We start from the raw sequence: 24,941 nt of genomic DNA on the forward strand, positions 1-24,941 counted from the left end.
ACACATTGGTTGGAACAACAGCATTGCAATATACTTGACTGTGCAGCGCCTGTCGGTCAGAATGATTCCTGACATCCTCCTCTGACCCCTTTTGGTGACTAGTTGTTTCTGTTCACAGGATCCCCTTTTGCTGGATGGTTCCCTTGATCACACACAGGATACTCTGTGCATTGTTATAAAAGAACCCCCCACATGGTTGGCAGTGACATCCTGGCCCTGGCTAGTCCAGCACCGATGACCAGATGAGAGTCGTTCGTTGGAAGTCACTCAGATCGCTGGATTTTCCCATCTAATGTGGATTCACACTGAAACTGATCCACGGAAAACTTGTCACGTGATTTTATGTTGCGCTCCAGGGTTATGGGGATAATTTCCATACAGGGAAGCCCCAATCATGAAAAGTCTGGGACTGCTAAAAAGTGTATATTTAAATAAGAAACATAAAAAATATATGTTCTGGTCTTTGGATCATTATATAGTCCTGTGTATTATAATATGCTATTTATATGATGTGTTAACGTGTTACTGCCCTGTGATTTTCATACAGTATATTTATCACATTCCCAATCCATGTAAAACGAAACCATAAAATCCTATATCCAGGAGGCGGCAGTGTCTTCTATATCCAGAAGATGGCGGTGTTGCGCTTTTCATAAATTAACTACTGCGAAAAGTCATTTTCCTGTAGTTTAAATCAACAGGAAATTAAAGTCTCGTCCAATGTCATATTTTGTTGTACTAATTAGAATATAGCGATCATTATGACTGAAACAGCCTGCAGATAGGGCTAAACAAGTACATATTAAACTGATGAGATGCATTGTCAGATACTGCCATGGAAGCGTCGGGTTATCCATTATTATCCAGCGTTATTAGCAGGCGAGTATAATATATCTATCAACGTGGTTCCTGGATGTGTGTGAAGGAAGCAGTGGGGGACCGAGGAAGGGACTGAAAAAAAATCATTTCCCTGGACTTTATTACATGATTATTAGTTTCTGCGCCGACTACAGCTGGAGTTGGCAGCAGCGCCATATAATTGATGGCACATAGTACAATGGGCACAGCTATCTAGATAAGGTAGCATGGAGTCCGCCAGATTCTAGGAAGTGACGGCGTGATTTCTGCTCCACGATGCCAAGTCCAAGCGGGCCGTCAGATTACGTAGCACGACTTTCGCATTGTAAGGTTGGAATATAAAAAATTCCAACAAGTTCATCAATTATTCTACGTTTTTTTTTAATCCCAAAGAAAATAAATATAACCCAATCTGGTAAGTGCCAACTGTAAGGCTTACGGGCGTATGTGTCCTACGTATTTTTAGTCCCTCAGGTGATATGTGGTGCTAAAAGCCCATTGATTTCTATTGGGTCACTCACACCTGCGCTTTTTTTTCATCCATATTACACGTAGGGGAAAAAAACACAGTATGTCCTATTTTCAATGCACATGTGTATTTGTTGTGTTCCGAGTATTTTACAAGCGTGAAAAAAAAAACGGCATAGTACGGGAGACACATACGTCTGCTGGCGCATATACATATGTGAGGGAACCCTAATGCTAAAAATCCCTTCCTAATTTCTCTTGAGGGACTAAAAAACGGTGTCAAAAAAGTTCAAAAAAGTTTCATTTTTTTAAAACTGAGCATTTTTCCCCATAAAAATCCTTTTTGACAGATAAAATATAGGGGCGTGGCCTATCCTTTAGCATGAATGGATGCTCTATGAAGGAGCTCCGAGGAGACTTCTTCCATCTGCAGTCAGCCCGCCAGCACAGAGAGACACATCATCCTGCTCCCCACTCGGTCAACAGCCATCTAGAGGGGCCCATGGTGTTCAGCCTTCACCCCAACACCTGTCAGCTCCCTGAGGCGTAGCTCTAGCGCTGTGTCTCTGGCATGTCCTGCCCGCCCAGCCAACCGTGCGTTTCAACTGCACTCCACAACTGATCTAGGCCTCTGGTATGCCCAGCAAGACCATGCAGAGTAAGCAATACATCCATCCCACCGCTGGAGCTAAATTGGAAGCTGTGGTGGACCTCCCGATGTCCCACTCGCAGCTGCCATCTTGAAACAGCAGAGATGGGCATCAGGCCTTGGGCTTGCATTCTGAGCACCGGCGTTGGTCCCCTCGATCCTGCTGCATGCCAGATGTTCGGGAACACCAGCTGCCACCAATACATGTGTGGAGGGGGACCGGCAGCTGTGGGGGCACCTGTTGAACACTCAAACCACACAGATTACCACTCAGAGACGGTGAAGGGGAAGGCACCTGGACCCTGATCCTGCTGGTGCAGCATATCAACCATCTCTCTGGCTCCTCACTGGACTACAGATGGTCTGAACGCTTCTATCAAGGCAAGTAAAGACTATGTCCTAATTTTTTTAGGACCCTCACGCTGGAGGTCTGCTCTACTCCCTTCTAAAACCCTATTTGTGTCGCCTCTGACCCTCTCAGCAAGGATAATTGTTTTTTAGGACTGCTTTCTTTAGCAGTCTGCCCTTTAACAGCCATTGGACTGTTTGAGGGGATCTGCCCTGATGTTTTAGGACTGCCTATTGTAGTCTGCATCTCCTTGGACCTATACGTATATCTGCCTCAAGAACCTCCAGCTCAAGACCACATTAACCTTCTGCTGCCATTTACTAGATGCTTCATATATAACCCTACTAGAGACAGATACTGAATTTCACAGACTATGCCCCCTGACAAAGAGAGCACATACAGGGTTTAGAGGTTGGCCAATACCCTCTATTGAATCCTGCCTACACCCCATCCCAGCTACTTGAAATGACATTCAGACGAAATTCATCCAACTGACTAGTTGTATAAAAGTTGCAGAATGACCAGGAGTGTCAAACCTCAAAAACTTAACCCACCAGCTTCTACCTGAGCTTTTCATGCACTCTCAAGATATCTCCTCCCAAGCCATGGCCCCCTTCCCAACACATTATGACTCTAGTGATTTAGAGTACCTACCTTTGAGAGGTAAGTCTGTCTAAACCAACATGTCACTACCAGCAACAGAGCTAACCAAGTCGGAAGCATCTATTCTAATTCACATTAAAAAGATTTTTTGCTCTGAACTGCAGACAGCTGTTTGAGATATTTCAAAGCAAATCAAATACCCCGGGGCAATGCATTGCTGACTTGGAACAGAGGACTGATAAAACAGTGGAATGCTCTGGATCAGAAATGGGCAAAATGAGACAGTTATGCTGCTAAAGCCATTGCATTTGAGCTGAAATATGAAAATTTGTAGAACAGAGGCTAACATGCAAATTTTAGGCCTACCAGAATCCATCACCAACTGGAAAGAGACCACTTGTCAGAATTTGAACCTGCAACCTCATGCACTCCAAGCAGTAGCTATTGAGCCATTCAGCCTGTTGGACAGTTCCTCTGCATAAGCCAAGCTCCAGTATCTTGTTCCTAGGCCCCAGTACCAGAATTGGCTCGACCCTGCTCTAATTAAAGATACTATATAAACCTGGCCTTGAGCCACCCACCCTTGCGTGTTTATTGTACTTTGTGCTTCTAACCAAGCTACCTCTCTACCAACTTCCTTCCTTGCTAAATAGATCATCTTCTCATGTACCAGACCATGGCTATTTTTCTCGACTACGCTACTGCTTGAACGCCCTGTGCTGCATCGTCTTCTCATGTGCCAGACCCCAGCTGCCTCCTTGACAACATTTCCCGCTAGCGGCGGTTACAACAGGTGACTCCAGTCCAGCGCCAGACTTATGACACTGCTATTAACCTGTTCTCAGCTGTACTCCCGCAGGTTACCCAGGAATCCCTCCATTTTGACCAGATCCACAAAGCTCTATCCAAACTAGTGAATCCAGAGCTCTCAAGAAATGTGCAGCGAACAGGAGTTAATGGGGAGTAGCTCGAATGGGTGGCAGTGACTCTCATCTGGTCCCGGTGGTGGTTACTCAGCCTACAAGAGCAGCTTGAGCTACAGGTGGGATTGTAAAGAGGTTTCTGGCTAAATGAACTGGTGTTGGTTTGTCGTGACACCAGTGCCTTAATGTAATGGATTCCCTTAGTGGAATAAGGAGAATGGTGGTAAATTAAACCTGAAGGCACACAGTTTACTTAGATTTGCAAGATGAGTATAATTCATACAACGCTTAGTAAAGCAACTGGTAGAGTCCACAATATATTCACACATGACAATAGAAGATGACCATTATGTCTCAGCAATCACTGTATAATAGGATTATGTTGAGAGACTGAGTGGGGCAGTTGCTGGACTCTGGTGTTATTCTCCCAGCTGAAACTAGCACTTTTAGGAATGGGTTAAATTTGGGTGCTGAACTCCTTTGTGTGATGTGAAGTATGGTGCAGGCTCTCTTCAGGGTAAACTAACTCCTGACTGTGCAGGGACTTCATAAATTCATATATGCAATGTCTGGTAGCTTTCTGGCTTACACGAGGGTCTTCCCTGGCTCAGCTGTCTCCTGGCAGGGTTAAAATGGACTCCTCTCCGCTCCGGACTCTTTCCTCAGCCAGGCCTTGTCTTTTACTCCTCTCCGCAGCACTTCCTTCTCTGATCACTTGTCTCTACCAACTCCTCACTTCCCTTCCCCTGGGTACTGCATGTACTCGGCTCCCTAATTCCTACTCTCTATTAAAATCAGAGGCGCTCTTACAATTTGCACTCTGAGTCACATGGCCAGTTTTCTCCAGTCACGTAAATTCAACCATAAGGAGGGGCTGACCAACCCAAAAATTAGCTGAAGGCAGCCAATCACCAGGGGCACTGTTGCAAAGCAGATTTTATTTAACCCTATCGTCAAGGAGAATAGGGTTTTCCTCCTAAAGGGTACCTCCCATGTCCCCAAAAGTACTCATAGCGAGGTCCCTAGGACCTATTAGCCTTAGGACTGCCCTGCAGGACCCTCTGGGTCACTATAGTTATCTGCACTACATGGAGCTGCGGGATCAGATTCTGGGACCATATTCCGACTCACTTCTCTCTCGGGGTTTTCCTCCCCAGTACAGTTATTCCCAGACTTGCCCCTTCCGCACTTGCCAAGAGGAGAAATCTGAGACCAGTCACTTAGGCTCTTAGGAGAGCAAACATAAAATATAAATGACCCCCCCCCCCCCCCCCTTGCGCTCCTGGTGCACATTAATCAAACTTTCTATTCCACTAAATCTTTGGAAGATTGGACTTATATACTACATAGAATCTGAAGTGATCCCATTTAAGCTTAATCAAAGTCATTCTCCAAGACCCCAACAACTGTTTCATTCATGGATGACAGGGTGCACGTCGAGAATCGAGATCAAGTGGCTACTTGGTGACAGGTTCCTTGTGATATATTTAAGTAGGCTTACACCTTTGTTAGAGACTCTACGATTCTTCACGCAACTACTTCAGTTGTCTTCCAAATGCCCTACTTTTTAGAGGTCGGGCTGCTCATTTTGTGCTCTGTTAATCATTGCTGTTTACTTTAACGTTCAGACAGATAGCTACTATTATGATGCTTGCACTTTGAGACAGCCCTAGACCTTAAGGTTAGCTTCGACATTGTGGCAGAATGCCCATCTACCCAGCTAGCCCAATTGTCGAAACTATATGTTTTGAAAGATTCTTTTCCAGGATGGGCCTGAGATATTTGTTGTCCCTACTCCTCCAGACCCTCTGAGCACTCCTGTATACTGCTGGGTGCCCCCACTCTTGGTTAACAAGGGTCTTGGGACCCTATTATGTTCCACTGTTTTCACCTGCTATTATATTATTTGGTTCCTTTTATCATGTCTCCCTCCTTGACCACGTCTGGGCATTATAAGACGTATTGTTATAAGCTGGAGTGCACCTCATTTTATTCCGCACACACTCATCAGTTCCCATGGTAGTACTCATCTCTCACAATGTCCGGGACTTTAATTCCCCCTTAAAAAGGCGCAGGGTCTTTATGCAATACTTAAACCTCGAACCAGACATTATATGTCCTCAAGAGACCCATTTCTCTAGCTCTTCAGCTCCTAGATATTTTCATGCTCAATACTCACAGTTTTTCTCCTCTGTAGCCCCCCAAAACATTAAGGAGTCCTGATTCTCCTTCAAAATTTGCCTCCCATTTCTATTGAAAAGATAGAGCGTGATCCACAGGGCAGATATATTATTATTATACAAGGTAGGCTGTCCTACTACAATGCGGAGATTTATTGGATGGGAAACTTCAATATGGCCCGAACCCCTGCCCCATATCGATATTCAGCTGTTACTGGCAAACTCCCAACCATGCCGAGGTCCTCAGCTCAAGAAGCTTTCCCTGGTGGATGTTTGGAGGGAATTATACGGGTCCCGTTAAGGCTATACCTTCTATTCTGCCACCCACAAATCACATTCCCGCTTAGACTGGCTGCTGGTTTCCACAAAGGTCCTTCGCTCATTAGTGCGAGTCAGACACATTCCATGTGTTTGGTCGGATTACGATATTATGATGGCCCAGTTTGTGTACCTTCTTATCCCACCTTACCCTAAATAATGGCGACTCAATGAAGCTCTTTCCAAAGATCCTATCACTTTTACAAGAATATCTGAACTTACTTTTTACTTCGATACTAATATAACCTTGAGCTCGAATCCTGTTTGGCTTTGGGTTCCACATAAGGCTTCTATGAAAGGACAAACTTCCAGGGTTGCTAGCCAGGCTAAAAGAAAGACATTATCGGTTCAGGTTGCTCCAGAGGTGTAACTTGAAGCTCCTGGGCCCCAATGCAAAACCTGGAACAGGGCCCCCAACTATAATGCTTTATTCATAGTACTGGGCTCCCTATATGGAGAAGAGAGGCCTTATGGGCCCCCCAAGGCTCCTGGGCCCGGGTGCAACCGCATCCCCTGCATTCTCTATAGTTACGCCCCTGCCTCGCTCTCTTAGGGCCGTTTACACGAGATGATTATCCTTCAGAATCATTCGAGTTCCAGTGGGAGCCCGGGAATTTGGACGATAATCGTGCATGCAGAAAACTCAACAACTGCCTGCTTATTGTGAATGGAGTCAGGTGGGGGGAGAAAGCTACCCGGCCCGCTCCACCTCTATGCCAGCAGCACTCTGAGCAATGCCAGCGATACCCGCTCCTGTGTAACAGCATCACTGGGATGAGTTGCCGAACATCACTGCCCGACCATTCATCCCGCTTAAATAGACCATTAGAAATAACAAATCAGTAAAGGCCCTCCCTTGTGATTACTAAAGACATTAAGAGATGTAAAAATTCAGCTTAACCTCATCTTCACTACATCTGCTTTACAATGGACCAATCTATATATTTTAGATTAGCTAATAAACCTGACGAGCTGCTGGCAGCAGGACTGAGGGCGCGGGATAGGATCAATGTGGTATACTCTATTAGGTCTAACGGTACTTGTACTTCCAGCCCAAATAGAATTTCAAAAATGTTTCTATGATTTCTACAGTATCTTATATATATATATGTAGATCCCAAAAAACCTTTGATGCTGTCAAAGACTTCTTGAACTCACTTGAACGTCCATAGTTATTTAATACACAGAATAGGCCACTTAATTGACCTATTGACGGGGAGGAAGTAGAGCTCACAATTAAAAACCTTAAATTAGGGAAGGCTTCCAGGACAGTTGACCTCACCGCCCTATATTATAAAAAAAATTCTGCCCACTCTTTCTCACTGCCCTTTATGATGACACTAGTAATTATTAGGATATTATATAGTATCAGTGTTTCTGGTGGCGTGATGCGCCACACAGCTCTGCTACATGCACGTCACACACACAGCACTGCTACATGTACATCACATACAGCTCAGCTACATACATTCTTCATACAACAGGGATGAAAAGCTACCCAGCAGAGTCCTGCACACACTGATCACCCCCTGGTCATGTGACCCCGCACTGCTCCCACACAGGTGATTGATCACATGGCGGTTACATCATGACAGGTCCTGTAAGCACATGCCTGCTGTAGGTGTTTATTAGTATTCCATTTGCTACAAACCCCTGCGGCCTTAGTTGCTATGGAATACTAATGAACACCTAGCCGGACAGCAGCCGTGTGCTTACAGGACCTGTGATGACGTTACCATCATGTGGTCGGGGATAGATCATGAAACTCACTCACTTGGGATGAATGACCTTTGATGAGTCACCGTCTTGTGAACATGGGCGGAGCATGTAACTCACTCACTCTTGCTCCGCCCCTGATCATACGGAGTGATCGAGTTACATGCTCCACCCCTAATCCCATGATGGTGATGTCATCACAGGTCCTTCATCCTGAGGTCATCCCAAGTGAGTTAGTTATGCATTCCCTACAAAGTGCCGCAGCCTTAATTGCTATGGAATAGGACCTGTGATTACATCACCATCATGTGATCAGGGGCAGAGCATGTAACTCACTGACTCGGGATGAAGGACCCTTGGTGACATCATCATATGATCAGGGGAGCATGTAACTCACTCACAGACAGACAAGTGGTTGTTAGTAGTTTGAGTCTCTCTGGTAAGGTAGTCCAAGATGTCTAAACTCTTTCTTCCCGTATCTCATTCATAGGGACCAAGTAGGTTTCATACCATCTTGACAGGCCCTCGATTACATCAGGAAAATCCTAAACATTCTTCATTACTCCAATTTTCATCACACCCCGCTTATAGTTTTATCCTAGATATTGGAAAGGTGTTTGATATCCATCAAGCATTTATAACAGTTCTATGAACCTTATACTCACTTCCTTTTGCCAAGCTTAAACTACTCACCCATCTTGATTGCCTAGTAGACATCAGATGAGCCATGAGGTAGGGATACCCCCCTTTTCCACTTTTTGGTCTGGCAATGGAACCCTTGACCCATATAATTAGGTCTAGCCCAAATATCACTGGTCTTACCCTCAGTAAACAGAGTTCTAAAAACAGTTTATTTGCAGATGATATACTCCTTACACTTACCAAGCCCCTCACCTCCCTTCCTAATCCTATTGCGGTACTAGATTATTTTGCAATAGTCTGAGGCTTAGTAGTCAATATGAATAAGACTGAAACCTTATTCCGTAAAATCCCCCCCTCTATGCAAAAGTTTATTGAACTTAACTTTGGATTCCAGGCTCCCTCTCACTATATTTCATATCTATTAATTGAGCTAACTAGTAAAACATAATTGATGTACAAATAGAACTCTCTCTCCTTATTTAATTCTATTAAAAAATTATCTACATAAAATTATCTACTCTGGAACTCTTGAGTATGCAACAGGCCATCTTCTACCTTATTTGGAGCAATAAGAAACCCAGAATTGGCCAGAAACTAATGTATTTTCACAAGAGGATTAGTGGACTTTCAGTCCCCAATCTCCATAAATACTATCTGGCTGCCCAGATGTCCCAAATTCCACTGTCTGCTGGACTAGAAATAACCACATGAACAAGACCATACTGATAAGAAACAAGAACAACATACTAGAAGCAATTAAAGAATACTGAATATGAATGCAAATAGCTTACGCTATAACCAGCAATATACTGCAGAAGCTGGGGATATAAAAAGTGAGGCTAATGAATCAAGAACTTCGCTCCAAACGTGCCTGTGCTGCAGCAGTGTGATCAGCTGACACACTAATAGATCAACTGTGGGACAGATGACTAGCAACTGCTCCAACAACAAATAAGAAAACACAAAGAGTAGTTCCCATGTGTCTGCTGTTGAGCCCAAGGCCCATGCTAAGGTAACTTCATGTCATGCATCTACCTTCCCCAGGACAATGATTGGACATATGCAATGCCAACTATAAAGCAGCAGGGGCATACATAGAAGTCAAGGGCACAACATAAGTCAACCAGACCCATGACCCCAAAACACAGCAGACGATCAAGTGACAAGTTTTCTGCAGATCAGTTTCCTTGTAAATCCAGCGATCTGAGCAACTTCCAACGAGGCCGGGTCATCGGCACTAGACTAGCCGGGGCAGGGATGTCACTGCAAACCTTGTGGGGGTTTCTTGTGTAACAGTGTGGAGCATATACCAAGATGCAAAAGGGGATTCTGCACATGGCAATGACTTGTCACCAAAAAGGGTCAGAAGAGGAAGTCAAGAATCGTTCTGACAAACTGGTGCTGCCCAGTCAAAAAAGTCCAACCAAATACAATGCCGGGGCCCCAACTAACACATCTGAACATACAATTCACCATTTTTAGCACAGATGAGCTATAACAGCAGACAACGAGTTAAAGCACCATTTTTTACAAGACAAATAGTAAGCCGAAATTCCAGTGTGGAAAAGAGTCTAAAATTGTTTCACTGAGTAGTGGAAGAACATCATCCGGTCAGATGAATACAGATTTCTTATGCACCGTGCTGATGGGGAGGTCAGAATTTGGTGCAAGCAGCATGATTAAATGCTGTCAGCTGGGCAGAACATTTTAGCACCTCCATCTAATTTACAACAACTACAAGAAGCTTCCTGTCTGCAGGGGCCGATATTCCTGCAGAACAATTTCATCACCAAGTAGAATCTACACCATGTTGAATTGCTGCGGTTCTCAAGGCCAAAGGTCCAATGTGCTATTACATGGGGGTCTCGAATAAAGTGGTTGATCAGTGTATAATGCAGTTTACACTTTATGTGAGTTGTCCAGTTGTAAACTATTAATGGCCTATCTGTAGGATAGATTATCAATAGTCGATCAGCAGGTGCCTACCGTCTAGAATTCTTGCCAATCAGCTGATTGCCAGGCCAGTGTGCTTGTAAACTGAGCTGATTTCGTTCTCAATACAGTGGCCAGGCTTGGTATTGCAAGCAAAGTTCCCATTGAGGTAAATGGGAACTTTGCCTGTAATACCAAGCCTGGCCACTACAGTGAGAATGGAGCTATCTGTTTCCTGCTGAAATCAGCTTGGTTCATGAGTGCACCAGCCCATTGAACAGCTGATCTGCAGGGACCCCAAACGGCAGACCCTTGCCAATCTTCTATTGCTGGCCTATCCTAAATCTAAGCTTTCAACAGTTTAAAACTGAGCAACCCCTTTAAATAACCTCCTTTTTACATTGCAAGTCATGTGCAGGGCACATTCATGGCAGCTGTAAAACTATCATTAGTGGAGGGCCAATCCTACATGGAAACATTGTTGAACACTGTTATTCATAGAACCTTAAGCCGGGTCGCTGGAATACTTATTTTTTGCAAGCTATACCCCGGGAGCTTTCAGAGGCTTAATCAGGATCCGAGATGCTGGCACGTTCCAGCCTCAATGCCAGGGCTTAGAAGGAATTATACAAAATCGTAGCCTGCTGGGTGTACATTGTCTGCCAAGTCACTCTTAAAAGGTGCCAAGTTTTTGAAGCATTCTTAACACAGAAGCAGCAGAGCTCGGGGGGGGGGGGGGGGGGGAGAGAAACTAAGAGAAGAGCGCCAGACAAAAGCATTTCCTTAAAAATGATAATAATAAAGTGTAGCAACACGCCGACACCATTTCCGAAGGCGCATTAGGAAGTATTGTCATCGAGTATAGTAATAACGGAAGGTGCAGAATAGAAGGCATAGATCATCGTCTGTTTGAGCAGCCTGTAATAAAACATACCGAGAAGTCTATAGCCCGAGGCAACGGAGAGTCAATGCTGATTTCCCGGATCACACAATAAGTAACACATTAGGTTTCCCCTCGGTGACCGGTTGTGGCACAAAGTAACACCTGTATCTGGGATTTGTACTGAGATGAATAGATACGATGCCGCGCGAAGAGCACAATAAGTGCCGATTGCCTACAGCTGTACGCTCCATTAAAATGTGGTCAATGACCCCTGAAGACGCTGTCATTACTCCAGAAATGATGCTACTAATTTGCTTCTCAGTCCAAGAACTGATGGGATGAATGGCGAGGCTGAAGTCTGGTGTAGTGGCGGAGAAATTATATGATAATGACGAAGTAGAGAGATACTTATCAGCGTTAACACAAAGGCGATGCAGCGCGTTTCATTTGCCTATCTGGTGTGCGGTGAGAAGTCCTGAGGAATTTATCACGGTAGAAAGTGAAAAGTAGGCGGATCTGTTACACGGATGACTCATGATACAGGTGGTGTAAGGGGTAAAATGTTGCCATGAAGACGGATGGTGACTTGCGCTGAAATCACAGCGTACGCCAAAATTTGCGCAAAATTATGTCAGAATGAAACTGAGCATGCTCAGTAAAAACTTTCTAGAATTGGAGTCACAGTGGAGAGACAGTGAGCTGGAGATGCTGCCGAAGTTGAGCAGCTGGTGCCCATAAGGGAAAGATGCTAAGAGAGGACAGTACTAGAGGCTGCCTGGTGTCTGGAGCCAAGACATAGCCAGCGTTCTGTTTCCAGACCAGCGGGACACCTGGGCAGTGACGAGGACTGATGGAAACCGTGGTGAAGAAGCACTCCTGGCCATAGACTAGCCTGGGTCAGTCAAAGTGAGTACAGCATATTGTAAGTGAGGCTAGCCTCAATCTGACAGTAGGCGTGCATACCGAGGAAAGGCTTAAAGCCAGTATGTTAGCAGGCTTGCCATAGAAGATAGGGCTCATATTGCAGACACTAATATCATGCAAGTTTCTGATGCTGAAATCCCGGTTGTTTAAAAGGACAATATTTGTGAACATGAGAACCAGTTTTTGTAAGAGACTGTATTGCAGTGTTAACCACTTAGGGGGTCCAAGGAAGGAAAGAAGAAGGTGGAGCAAGCTCTACTAGGAATATGATCCAAGTGGCAGAAAAGGGATTTTTTTTTGGAGTAGATGATACTAAAGTGCTACCAGTTCAAATGTAGTCACCATGTGTAACGGGGCGTGATAGTAGAAATCACAAAAAAACAAGAGCCTGCAGGTACAAGCCTTAGAACAGAAAGCTAATTAACCAGATTCTTCTTTATTAATAAATTGGCAGCCAGTATGAAGCATTCCAGGGACACAGTCCCTTCCTCAGGAATGGCTGGATAGAGTACTATACACGATAATTATGTATAGGGATAGACAGAAAATAAAGGAGAACGAATACAAGATACAAATCATCAAATGGAAAAATAAAACAATGTAATGTTTCCATTAGATAGAATAGAATAAAAATCAACTAAAAGCAACATAAGGATTAAAGTGAGTTACTATATAGCAGACAAAGGGTGCAAAAAAGGGCATGCTAAAAATCTGATGTTCTCCGGCAATCAACAACACTGCTAATCAATCCTGATTGGCAGTCCGGTATAATAAATACATACATAAAAGAAATAAATATACAAAAGCGGGTTATCCATCTCAATACTTACAAGTAGAGATGAGCGAGTATACTCGCTAAGGGCAATTGCTCGATCGAGCATTGCCCTTAGCGAGTACCTACCCGCTCGGGAGCAAAGATTCGTCTGCCGGCAGCGGGCGGGGAGCTGCGGGGGAGAGCGGGGAGGAATGGAGGGGAGATCTCTCTCTCTCTCTCTCCCTCTCTCCCCCCTGCTGACTGCCGCAACTCACCTGTCACCCGCGCCGGCAGCTGAACCTTTTCTCCCGAGCGGGGAGATACTCGCTAAGGGCAATGCTCGATCGAGCAATTGTCCTTAGCGAGTATGCTCGCTCATCTCTACTTACAAGGTTTACCCCCTGATAGAACCGGGCATGTAGCTATATGTAGTAAAACAATTCATATTATCTAAAAGCCAATGCAAGTAGGTAAAGGACAATGTAGTAGAAAAAACCAATGCCAGAAAGTGAAATCATAAAAAATGCATATTTTGCAACATAATATCAATGGGATTAATCAGTGCAGCAATGTGCATGATATCCAATCCAAATCAAATGAGAACGAAACATGGGGAGTGTAGTTGTACGTGGGGAGTGTAGTTGTACGTGGGGAGTGTAGTACACAATGAGATTAAATAAGATTAAAAAAATATTCAGTTAAAAAAAATAATTAGCGGCAGGGAGCACAGCGATAGAAGAGAGAAACCACCGAACACCCAGGAAATAACTAGCCTGGGTGAACGTGAGTACTCCTACACAACATACTGTAAGTGAGGCTAGCCTCAATCTGACTATAGGTATGCACACCGAGGAAAGGGTTAAATACAGTGTGTTAGCAGGCCTGCCATAAGAGATAGGGCTCATATTGCAGGCACTAACAAGTTCCTGATGCTGAACTGTGTTATTTAAAGGGACAGGATCCATGAATATGGTTACCAGTTTTTCTGAGAGACTGTATTGGAGTGTTAACACCTAGGGTGCAAATTTTCACTCAAAACCAGCTGCGCTTCCACAGCTGGTTTCAGATGATACTGCGCTCCCTCTCACCTCCGCAGTTTTCACGCTTCCTCCACCGGGCATCCTGATGTATCACAGTGTTGTAAATCAAGTTATCACAACGCACCAGTCATGTTAACGATTGCTATACCTGTAGTTTTGACTTAGGCCAAATTCACATAATGTATTGCATTCCCCCAAAAATGGGTGTTTTTTAATCGGAGTCCAGTTCTATATGCCATCTATATACGGTATATGTGCCCGTTTCTTTACTTCCATATGTCATTCGTTTTTCACTTCCGCAAAAAGAAAAAAACCTGAAACAGTCATGGTTGCAACACATGATGGTACGGCGCATGGCCCTCTGGGGGCCCCAAAACATGAATTTCAACTTGGTGTTGTGGCCCCTGAAAACGAATGAGTCAAATTCCGCATGCAGGAGCCCATGGCTTGAATCCAGCCCTGTGCCCGGCCGACGTCCGTGCATACCTGGCATTTTGTCTTTTCTTCTGTACTGTGGATGATCCGCACGGCTCGCTGTTGGACGTGCGCAGTACAGATTTTTTTTCAAAGGCCTTCCTTTTTTGCGTCACCGCCTAGCAACGACGCAGAATCCCCAACCTTTCCACAATGTCAATTGTGTAAGGGCCGCAGGTCGGACGGCTTCCATTGACTTTAATTAGTCCTTTGCATTACATTTGCACTGAATCGGCCGTTCGCCAACATGGTCCCGCAATGATAGCGTCAGTCCACTGGACTGCACTGTCATACGGCTCCATGCAGAAGGAGGCCACTTTGAGTATGCTTTCCTTACTTTACCTTCCCTTCCCCCGTGTGCCATACCATCGTGTAGCCCACCCTTGCCTTCCTATTCAAGTAGCTACTGTTGTTTCACGCTGGATCAGTCTTAATGACTACACCCTGTATAGTTTCCTTCTCTCTGAAGCTGCCAGCCACGCCGTCACCTCTGACCACTGCTAAAAATGGCAGCTGTTGGACGGGCACGTGACGCCATCCCATCCGTGGCTCCTACAGAGATGCACTGTGCCCATGCCAACTTCATTCCTGGTAGCAAGTCTAGCCAAGTAGAAAAAGTTCTTCTTTTCAATGTTTGTACATTTTGGAAAGGTTTATTCTTTGTGCTGTATACGAGCGGCGAGGAGCCAAACTTCCTAGCTTAGTCTGCGTGCTGCCTGCCGGGCCTGAAGGTCGAACAATTAAAGGATATATCCAATCTAACTCCCAGATCCCCAAACACAGAGTCGTACAGGAAGCAAGCTGAATGTTGGTTTTCCAAGTCTGAGCTGTATATTTGCTTACCCTGATTTGACATTTTGCTCAGAGCTTCTGATGGTAAGAAACAAAGCTGATACAGATGGAACGTCGCAGGAAACGTCTCAGGAGGAACAACAAGTTACCGATGGAGGAGTCTGAGAAATGTATTTACTTAAAAGGATTTTCTATCATTCCATTTTAATTTTTCATTAGTGCCCCAATGCAAGGACATGCACCTTAGTAACATACACGCCTTTACAAAATCTCTACCGATCCGGCGAATCTGGTGCCTATTAGGTGACCCCGTCCTATGACTTCCTACAAATCACATGCCAAAAACACGAAAAGTCCTCTTGCACCTTTTCTAACAGTATAAAACCTCTAACCTTAAAGGGAACCGGTCATCAGCTGTAAGCACCATAAACTAAGTTATGGTACTTATAGATTAACCCTTTCCAGTCCAATTTGTATCCTGGTTTTCCTAGGGGGCTTACTCTTTTTCTGCCGTTATACAACAGCGCTATCTGCTGGCTAAAGCCAGTACTGCATGAGGTGACAGGTTGGATAGGCTCCGACAGCAGAGAGGCTGGCAATATACAGTAAGAGAACCCTGACAGATGTCTAGCAACATCGGAGCTGTACAGCCTTAAATCATAATGTCTTCAGACGTCAGACAGTGGATTGGAAAGGGTTTAACGATGTGGAGTCCGGAGAGTGTTTTTTCATGTTTACCCGGTTCCCCGTTCCTGCGGCGTCCCCATGTGAAGTCAGCCTATGCACAGCCAGGTGACTTTAGTTTATGGTACTTATAGTTGATGATAGGTTCTCTTTAAAGGACCACTCCGGCAAAAACACATTTTTCCATGTTGGTATCCCTCACCTGATTGCCTGTCACACTCTGGAGGTCTCCTCTGTGTATTGCAGCCACTTCCATGCAGTGCAGTTCCCTGTCTGATGCTTATCAGGCACCATCTTGACAGTGACATTGTTTTACTTTCACTTTCAAACAATCCCATGACTCTTAAGCACAGCATTAGTTTAGGGTATACTATTTTTGCCTGCAAGGGGTACAGTTTAATTATCACTATATTTTATATTGGCCTAAATAAGCTACAGGCCATTAGTATACAGTCAGGAGGATAAACTGTGATCTCCTCTATTATAGCTGTGCGACCGGAGCTGTGTGATCATTATTAGTAACTGTGATAGGAGAGCTTGTTTCCTCCTGTAAGTAGATGCAATGGTAGTTCCATGTAATAGTATCACACAGACTGAGAATGTGACTAGAAAATGAATCCATAATCCCAAGTTGATCTGAACTGCTCAGAATTTACATTACACAACGTTTGTACTGGACTACAGAGGTGGCTAGACGCATGAGCAGACAGAAACAAGAGGTAGTGATTAGGGTGGAACACTCAGGACCCCTCTGACTGACCCGACCTCGCAGTGGAGCACCCGTGCTGAAAGGGACGACCCCACTATTTCCAAGAGGACAGGTCCAAGGTCAAAGGAGAACCAGAGTACAGAAACAGGGGACAAACAGAAACTGACAATAAATAAAAGATGAGAACACAGAATGCAAGACAAACAAAAAACACAGCAGACAAACCAGAACACAGAAGCCAGACAACAGACAGGAGCACTGAGCAAGCTGACTTGGTCAGGAACACTGAAATATAACCGGCACTCCCAGCCAGAAAGTGCTGGATTATACAAGGAGCGGGGAGAAACTGATTGGCTGACAGAGCTGCCAATCACCAGCCACAACCGAAGCTAACAGCTGCAGGACTAATAAACCTAACTAGACAGGACTGAAGACAAGGACGACACAGGAACCGCGAAGACAAGGTTGGACAGGGAGACCGCATATAAACCAGGACAAAGTATGAGGAAGGGTCGGAACCTTTCCCTGTTCTTAACGTGGCTAAACCTGCCTAACGAGCAGAGCACCTGCCCTGAAAAGGGTAAACCCAGGACAAAAGTTACAAATTAGGAGCAAGCTGCGCAAGGAGATAAGTGTACAACCTGATGCTGAACAAGAGACTGCACAATACTCTGACCTACAGAAACCACTCCACCACTTAACTAAATAGGACTGTAGAACTGGCATGCTCTGCATAGAGGAGTTGGTATAACATATAAACCAAGTTACTAATAGGCTGGCTGGGATAACCGAAAGTCCGGCTAGTCAATGAGTCAATAGACAGAAGGAAGATGTGAATTCCTTGTCGTCCAGTGCCAAGTGATTCTGAGCATGCGCCGGTCGATGGGTGGTGCTATTGCTGTGACATCACACCGGCCCCCGTGTCCTCATCTTGGAGCCAGCCGCACTGTGACAGCTGCCTGTGACCACAAGTACTGTATCCTGTCTATTACCAATACAGGGTGATATTGATGGTTATGGAGAAGAAGGCCACTAGAACATGCAAATCAAAGGAAAACTTTAGCAGTCAACTTTCCTGTACTCAGACACCCACAGAACTTCCAGTAAGCTCTAAGGGCGGCTTCACACGAGCATTTCACATACACAAAAAATCCTGCGGTATGCTCTATTTTAGTGCGCAAAAACCCCATAGGAGTCTATGGGGGTGTGCAATTTAGCAGGTATACAACACACTGGCAATTACCTAGGGTTAATAGCCTTTTAACTCAGGGCATGGTTGTGTTCCCCGCCCATGTGAACCGTAGTGGTCTGTGCAAAAAGTACAGTAAAATGCGCAGATACGCGCGCAATAACGCGCTGTTCACAGCCAAAAAAACTTTGCGCTATCACATGTTTTTTGCGCTTGCACTCGTTTGAAGTCACTCTAAAGGTGCTTTTAGACAATCACTGCTAAGAGGATGGAGGCGTAGCGGGCTGCTGATCATTCCAACCCGCTTGCCTCCTTTCACAGTAAACAGGCAGCTGTCCATAGATGAATGACTGCCTGTTCACACGGGCCGATTCGTCGCGTAGTTTTTATACGGCATAACATGAACAAGGAATGTATTTACCGCTTGTTGTTCAGTTGGTGCCTGTATTTACACTGAACGATCATTCAGATTTCAGCTGATCACGGGAATCTGAATTATATATCGGCTCATGTAAAAAGGCCCTAACAGTGTAACAACCAGGCAGTCATAAGAACATGGAGGCTGCTGTCAATTAGCATCTGGAGGGAGGAGGAGAGCGGCGGAGTGTTCATATGTGACTACGCATAAGCTGCATTGGCGCCATCTTAGGTCCGGCGATGCAAAGTTTCAAAAGTTAGATTAACAAAACCACAAAACTAATTGAATCACTACTGTAGTGCTTTACTGTAGTGCCTGGAGCGGAGGCAGCTTAGGGGGTCGGACAGGTTGCCAATACTACAGTACAGAAAAGCTCAATACAGTTTTGTTGTAAAAAAGGAAATGAAATTAGTAGCGCTCTGGTTGCACCAGTTTAAAAGTTTGATAGGGTGAATTTTCCCTCAGGGTTGTATTCTAGGGCCAAGGAAGCACTTGCAGATGCCTACAACAAAGTGGTCCACTTACTTCACATGACTTTTTGTCCCAAGCAAGCTTTAACTTCTTTCTTCCTTCACAGTAGCATTTGTAACTTCCGGGCGTATTAACGCACACCTGACTGCAAATCTCATCTGCGCATTCATCTACATCTGTAAACCAAAGGAGAGACTGTGAGCAACTGCAGAACAGGGACTGAGAAGTGACCTTAGGGTGGCTCTACACGGGACCACGGTCATCCGAATAATCGCTCGGTACAGCAAATATAAGTGAACTTGTGGAGAGAGAATTAGTTCACTAGTTGCTTCGCTTCAGTTCACCTAAACTAGTCACTGGTTAATTAATTATCATCTGGTGTAAATAGGCAATTGTTTGTCTTTCAACGACTGGTCAACAACTTTGCTGGGTGTTTGGCGCTTCAGCGATGGTGAACATGAATAACAATTACTCTATGCAAAATCGCACAAACAACAGTCATTCAGACACAAAAAACTTGCTGTAGTTTTGAGTGACAATTTTGACAAAATTTTGTCCCGTGTAATGCCACCCTTACGTTTGGTTCACACTGGGCAGATTTGCAACAGATTTACCCTCTGCACAGAAAATCCACGGCATTTACAGTGGCAGAAAATTGGGTGAGATTTTCAAAATCTTATCCACATGCTGCGGAAAAAATCCACACAAAACCTGTGCGGAAATTGACATGTGGTGCAGAATTTTAATTTGTTGTCTTCTGCAGTCCGGGGAGGAGGGTCACTTCACCTCCAGCTGGCTGAGTCCTCTCCTTCCTGAGAGGTTACGTACATTGCTGGCAGTTTCCTTCCTGCTAGCCAATGAACGTTACATCACTGTTCACAGTCCAGTGGGGAAGTGCCGATCTACTTCAGAGACTGGTCATGTGAACTGTAATAGATTAGCATTCCTTCCTAGCCAGTAAACAACGTGACCTTTACTGACCAGCCCAAAAGAAGAATATGAGGAATGCAGCCTTCATAACAAGCCGGCCGGGACGCGGTGAGGTGACCCGGGGGCACTGCAGAAACTCAGCAAGGAGAAGATCTGGTAAGGAGACTGACGGAGAAGGATAGGTGAATATACAATTTTATTTCTTTTAAGACAAAACTGCTTTAAAGGGGTTGTCTCACGGCAGCAAGTGGGGTTATACACTTCTGTATGGCCATATTAATGCACTTTGTAATATACATCGTGCATTAAATATGAGCCATACAGAAGTTATTCACTTACCTGCTCCGTTGCTAGCATCCCCGTCTCCATGGATCCGTCTAATTCTGCTGTCTTCTGGCGTTTTTAGACGCGCTTGCGCAGAAGGGTCTTCTGGCTTCTCTTCGGTCCGGCACGAGCTGCGTTCTGGCTCCGCCCCCTTCTACGCGTCATCGCGTAGCTCCGCCCCCGTCACGTGTGCTGATTCCAGCCAATCAGGAGGCTGGAATCGGCAATGGAACGCACAGAGCCCATGGTGCCCCATGGGAGAAGACCCGCAGTGCACCAAGGGAGAAAACAGCAGTGCATCCCTGGGAAAGGACCAGCGGCCATCTTAGGCAGAAGATTTTTTAAAGTTCATATTTCGTCGGATCGGTGAGTAGCAAGCGGCTTAAAAACCGCTTTAAATTGCTATTTTATGCCAGGGGGTGACAGGGGGAATGGGGTAATGTAAAATTTTGATGTTTGCCGTGGGACAACCCCTTTAAGGAACTGCGGAATCTGCCCCATGTGAACCCAGACTTAGGGTGCTTTTAGATACGCCAGTCAATTCTGCTATGAACAAGTCCGCACCAAATTTGGCATGTTTTACATACTGTTTTGTTGTGGATTTGCTAGGGGAAAATACAGCAACAATTCCATGGCAAATCCACATTGCAATTGCATGTAAGACGTACATTTTGGCATAGAAACGTCTGCAATGTGTGGAAGGACCCTTGGCCCATGTTCAAATGGTAGAATCTTCTTTGGATTTTTCCAAGGGAATTAAGCCTCAAAATCAGTGGATTGGCACTTGGATTTAGCCCTTTTCAATGGAGCATACCTGTCAGTGGATTTCCTGAAGCGGGTTCCGTGTGGATTCCATGCAGAATCCATGTCAACAAGTGACATGTCACTTCTTTAGTTTTTTTTTCCACAAGTGAATCTCTTTGATTTCACTGTGGATTTGATGCAAAATCTGTGTGGAATCGGCACAAATTTCACAATGAATCCTCAGATAAGTTCACTATGTGCTGTGGCAAGCCGGGGTTACTCGCCTCTTGGATTGCCGACCTCTCCATCGGGAATAGGCACCTTATGTGTACAAAAGCTCCAGAGACATGAACTTCTTTAAACCTGGCACCTGACAGTTTTAATCCACATCAAAGTAAACTTGAAAGATGCAACAGCAAAGTTGTACAGCACATAACGTCCAGGGTTCACAACACACAGGGTCTCCGTCACAACCCCTCACTCAGGGAGTCCTCCTCTATCACCTAAGGCTCCAAATTCCTGATGTGGCATCTTCACACTGCCTTTCATACTCTCTAGCAAGCAGCCAGCTTTTCTCCCCCTGAGTGTGGAAGGAACTGATCTTTTTTACCTAGTTCCTACTACACCTACAGGTGTTTTCTCACTTCTCAGATTCCAGAATGCCTGTCTTTCCCCCTCTGCAGGCCATTCTGTATATTGCACTCCTACAGTGCATATAGCCTTAGCATAAACAACATGAGGGCTATATGGAGCTGTCAAATGTTGTCCTGTTGTGTCCTAATCAGAGATGAACATAGCATCACTGCAACCTCTGCAAGATTCACGCTGGGGAAGTTACAAGCAAGGGTTTCACTGCTACCATATAGGAAAATGAATGGTGCCCCCTGCTGTCTATACAAATGGAAGGACTAAAAGAATGATTTCTATAATTTTCACTAACTGGTGAAGTGACATACTGGTGAGAGACTTTCAGCAGATCCATTTGGGATGTGCACTATAGTCACCGACTAGCTAATGTCTTAGAGAGTAAAAGACCCCCTGCACAGGGAAATCTCTACTGTCTGTGTTTGCCTTTGGTCCTAATTAGTATTGAGTGAACTGAAGCAGTGGAACCTTCTTTTGGGTCAAACTTTGCTAAAAGTTCAGTTCCGTGCAAACCTGAACCTCGGGCAGTTCATCTCAGCCAAATCCACTAGAAGAAGAAGAAGGAAAACCTGAGGAAGAGGAGCAAGAAGAAGAGGAACCGGAAGAATAAAACTGCTTCTGTCTGTTCCTTTTCTTCTTCCTCTTCCTTTTCTTCTTCTTTCTTCCTCTGTTATCAGGGCTTCTATAAGTCTTAGACAGTGTTATACTCCAGTTCTAGGAGTATTGGTGAAGTTCCAATTCAGTTCAAACTAATTCGGATTGAACTGAAATTGTTTTCCAAAATTCGGTAAGCTGGCCGAACCGAACTTTTCAATCGCTCACTCAGCACTAGTGCTAATGCACATGGATGGTGGACAACTGTTTTAACCACCTGCGTCTAGCATTTTTCCAATTGTTATTTGATGTATATTAGCCTTTTACCATAGAGAGAGCAAAACCTTGAAAAGCCTCCAGCAGCCTGATGTACCCCATAGGCACCTTCCTACACAACAATCTTTGACAATTATATAGGCCGCAGTGTTACTTACCTTCACAAATCTTCGAGGAGGTGTTAAACCGATAGCCGGTCTCGCACTCACATTCGTACTTGCCCGGCGTATTTCTGCATTGTGCCCCTCCACAGATTACTGGGCTCAGCTCACATTCATTTCTATCTATTGAAGACAAAGTCATCTTACATGTAGAGTACGACATAAGTGAAACGGTGATATAGAGGAGTCACTTAGTGGCACCTTGAGGGGAATTTACTTAGACCATCATTTTATAAGTCACAGTATAGACGAAGCTGGAGCGAAGATTGGAGCCGGACTGAGGGCAAAGGCATCGCGAGATGGAGGGCATGACAGGGCTTGGGCGGGAACGGAGCTAGGGAAGGGTGGCGATATAACATAAAAATGGGAAGGAGGTTCCATATATACATAGGATGCACATTAGAAGTGTGGCAGCCATACTGAGAACCACTTGCTAGAATCTCCCACCCTCCCTTGTTTTTATTCTACTGTTATTGTTTTTTTGGGATTGCCAGTTCTGGTGGTTGTACAATTTAGGAGGGGCAGGCTAGTGGTTGATGGATTGGGTTGGGGCAGTGTGGGGGCGGGGGGGAGCGTTTTTCCTTCTTATGGCAGCTTGGCTGCCTTTGGGGCAGTGCAGTGGTCCTTGAAGTTGGATTTTTGGAGGGAGCTTTCCTGGAGTTGGAGGAGGGAGCCAGCTTGGTTCTGGACTCCCCGGGTGGCTAAGAAATGTTGTCTGGCTATGTGTGCACCTCCATATTTAATGTTTAGTGTCTTTTAGGTTGCTAGTTTTTGAGTGAGGATTGGTTTTTGCAAGTTTTTGGCATAAATTATGCATAAGTGTCTCAGTTCAGAAAGGACACGCCACCTCCCGACTTTTGGGGAAAGTGGAGTAGCGTGGCGTACCTGTGAAAAAGTCACAAAATCTTTGCACAAACTTTATGTAAAAAAAATCTTCATAAATCTCCCTCCTTCTCTGTTTCTATGTCCTTTTAGGGTATACATTATATATGTTATAAAGGCCAGGCCCCCTCCATGAGCTGGAGATGAAAGCCGCTCCATAAGGGCGAGCACCCACTGGCGTTTGCGTTTCCCGTGGGAAAAAAACGCAGCGTTTTCGCCGCGTGTCCCGCGGTTTTTCCGCGCGTTTTCCGTGGCGTTTTTCGCGGCGTTTTCGCGGCGTTTTCGCGGCTTTGCCATTAATTTCCATGGAGAAAAATAAGGACACATATGCAACTGACAGTTCCTATGTTAAAAACGCAAACGCAATGCAAAAAAAACGCCAGTGGACAGGAACACATGTTATCTCTATGCCTGTGCAGGAAAAACGCAAAACGCAGGTAAAAAAAACGCCAGTGGGTGCTCGCCCTAAGTGCGGACTTTGAGCCGTCCTTGTATTACAGGACAGACATTCATCTTAATGATCGCCATGTAATACTACATTACTCCTGCAGTGGCCGCTGTAGGACAATAGTCTGGCTGGCTGTGGCTTTCCCTGGAGTATGCACCAAATATGGAGATGTTTCTGGATATACAATTAGATATTCAGAAAATGTAAAGATCTTTAAAGGGGTTGTTCGGTTACAAATGAACTTTTTAAAATATGAGCCAAATGGGTTGAAACAATAAAACAAATGGTACTTACCCTCCTAAGTCTCGCTATTCTCTCTGATGATCACGGAAGTCAGGTGACCGCTGCCTGCCAATCATAGGCCACAACATCACTGTTCCGAACTCCTGGCATCATGGTGTCCAGTATATGAGCGCTGATGCCAGGAGAAAGGGCAATGACACTGCAGCATCTGATTGGCAGGTAGCGATCGGCTGATTTCTGCTGTCATCAGAGACTGGGACATCAGACTGCTGGAGCCAATCATAGGCTGTCCCGACGCTTGTTGACACAGACACGTGACTGCTGCAGCCAATCAGTGGCAGTCCTGGACCTTGTTGGCATGGACATGTGACTTTTGCAGCGAATCACTGCCCATCCTGGTCCTCTTTGATACAGATATGTGACAACTGTAGCCAATCCGTGACCACAGTGGTGACCTGCAACAGCCACAGATTGGCTGCAGTGGTCACATGTCTGTGTCAACAAGGTGCAGGACGGCTGGTGAGTGGCTGCAGAAGTCACATGACAATCCAAGTACAGAAACTGGCAGGGGCACTGGGAAGCGTCAGAAGTGGCACGTGGGAGGATCGGTAAGATTAGTATTACTTTAAAACATTCCGTGATTTTTTTTACTTTTTAAGTGGCCAAACATCCCCTTTAAGAAATTTGCTACATCGTATTCCGACGCATTACTGCTTAA

General features: G+C 45.0%; 1 protein-coding gene across 1 annotated transcript in view; it reads right to left on the reverse strand.

Moving 5' to 3' along the window:
• Positions 1-24,941, reverse strand: part of PROS1 (protein S) — a 67,049-nt gene that overhangs the window by 23,464 nt on the left and 18,644 nt on the right. Inside the window, 2 exon segments of the mRNA XM_066601513.1 lie at positions 19,031-19,152; positions 22,648-22,773. Of these exon segments, the coding sequence (XP_066457610.1) occupies positions 19,031-19,152; positions 22,648-22,773 (248 nt within the window).

The sequence above is a fragment of the Eleutherodactylus coqui genome, chromosome 4 (genome assembly GCF_035609145.1).
Source record: "Eleutherodactylus coqui strain aEleCoq1 chromosome 4, aEleCoq1.hap1, whole genome shotgun sequence".
Taxonomy (NCBI): Eukaryota; Metazoa; Chordata; class Amphibia; order Anura; family Eleutherodactylidae; genus Eleutherodactylus; species Eleutherodactylus coqui.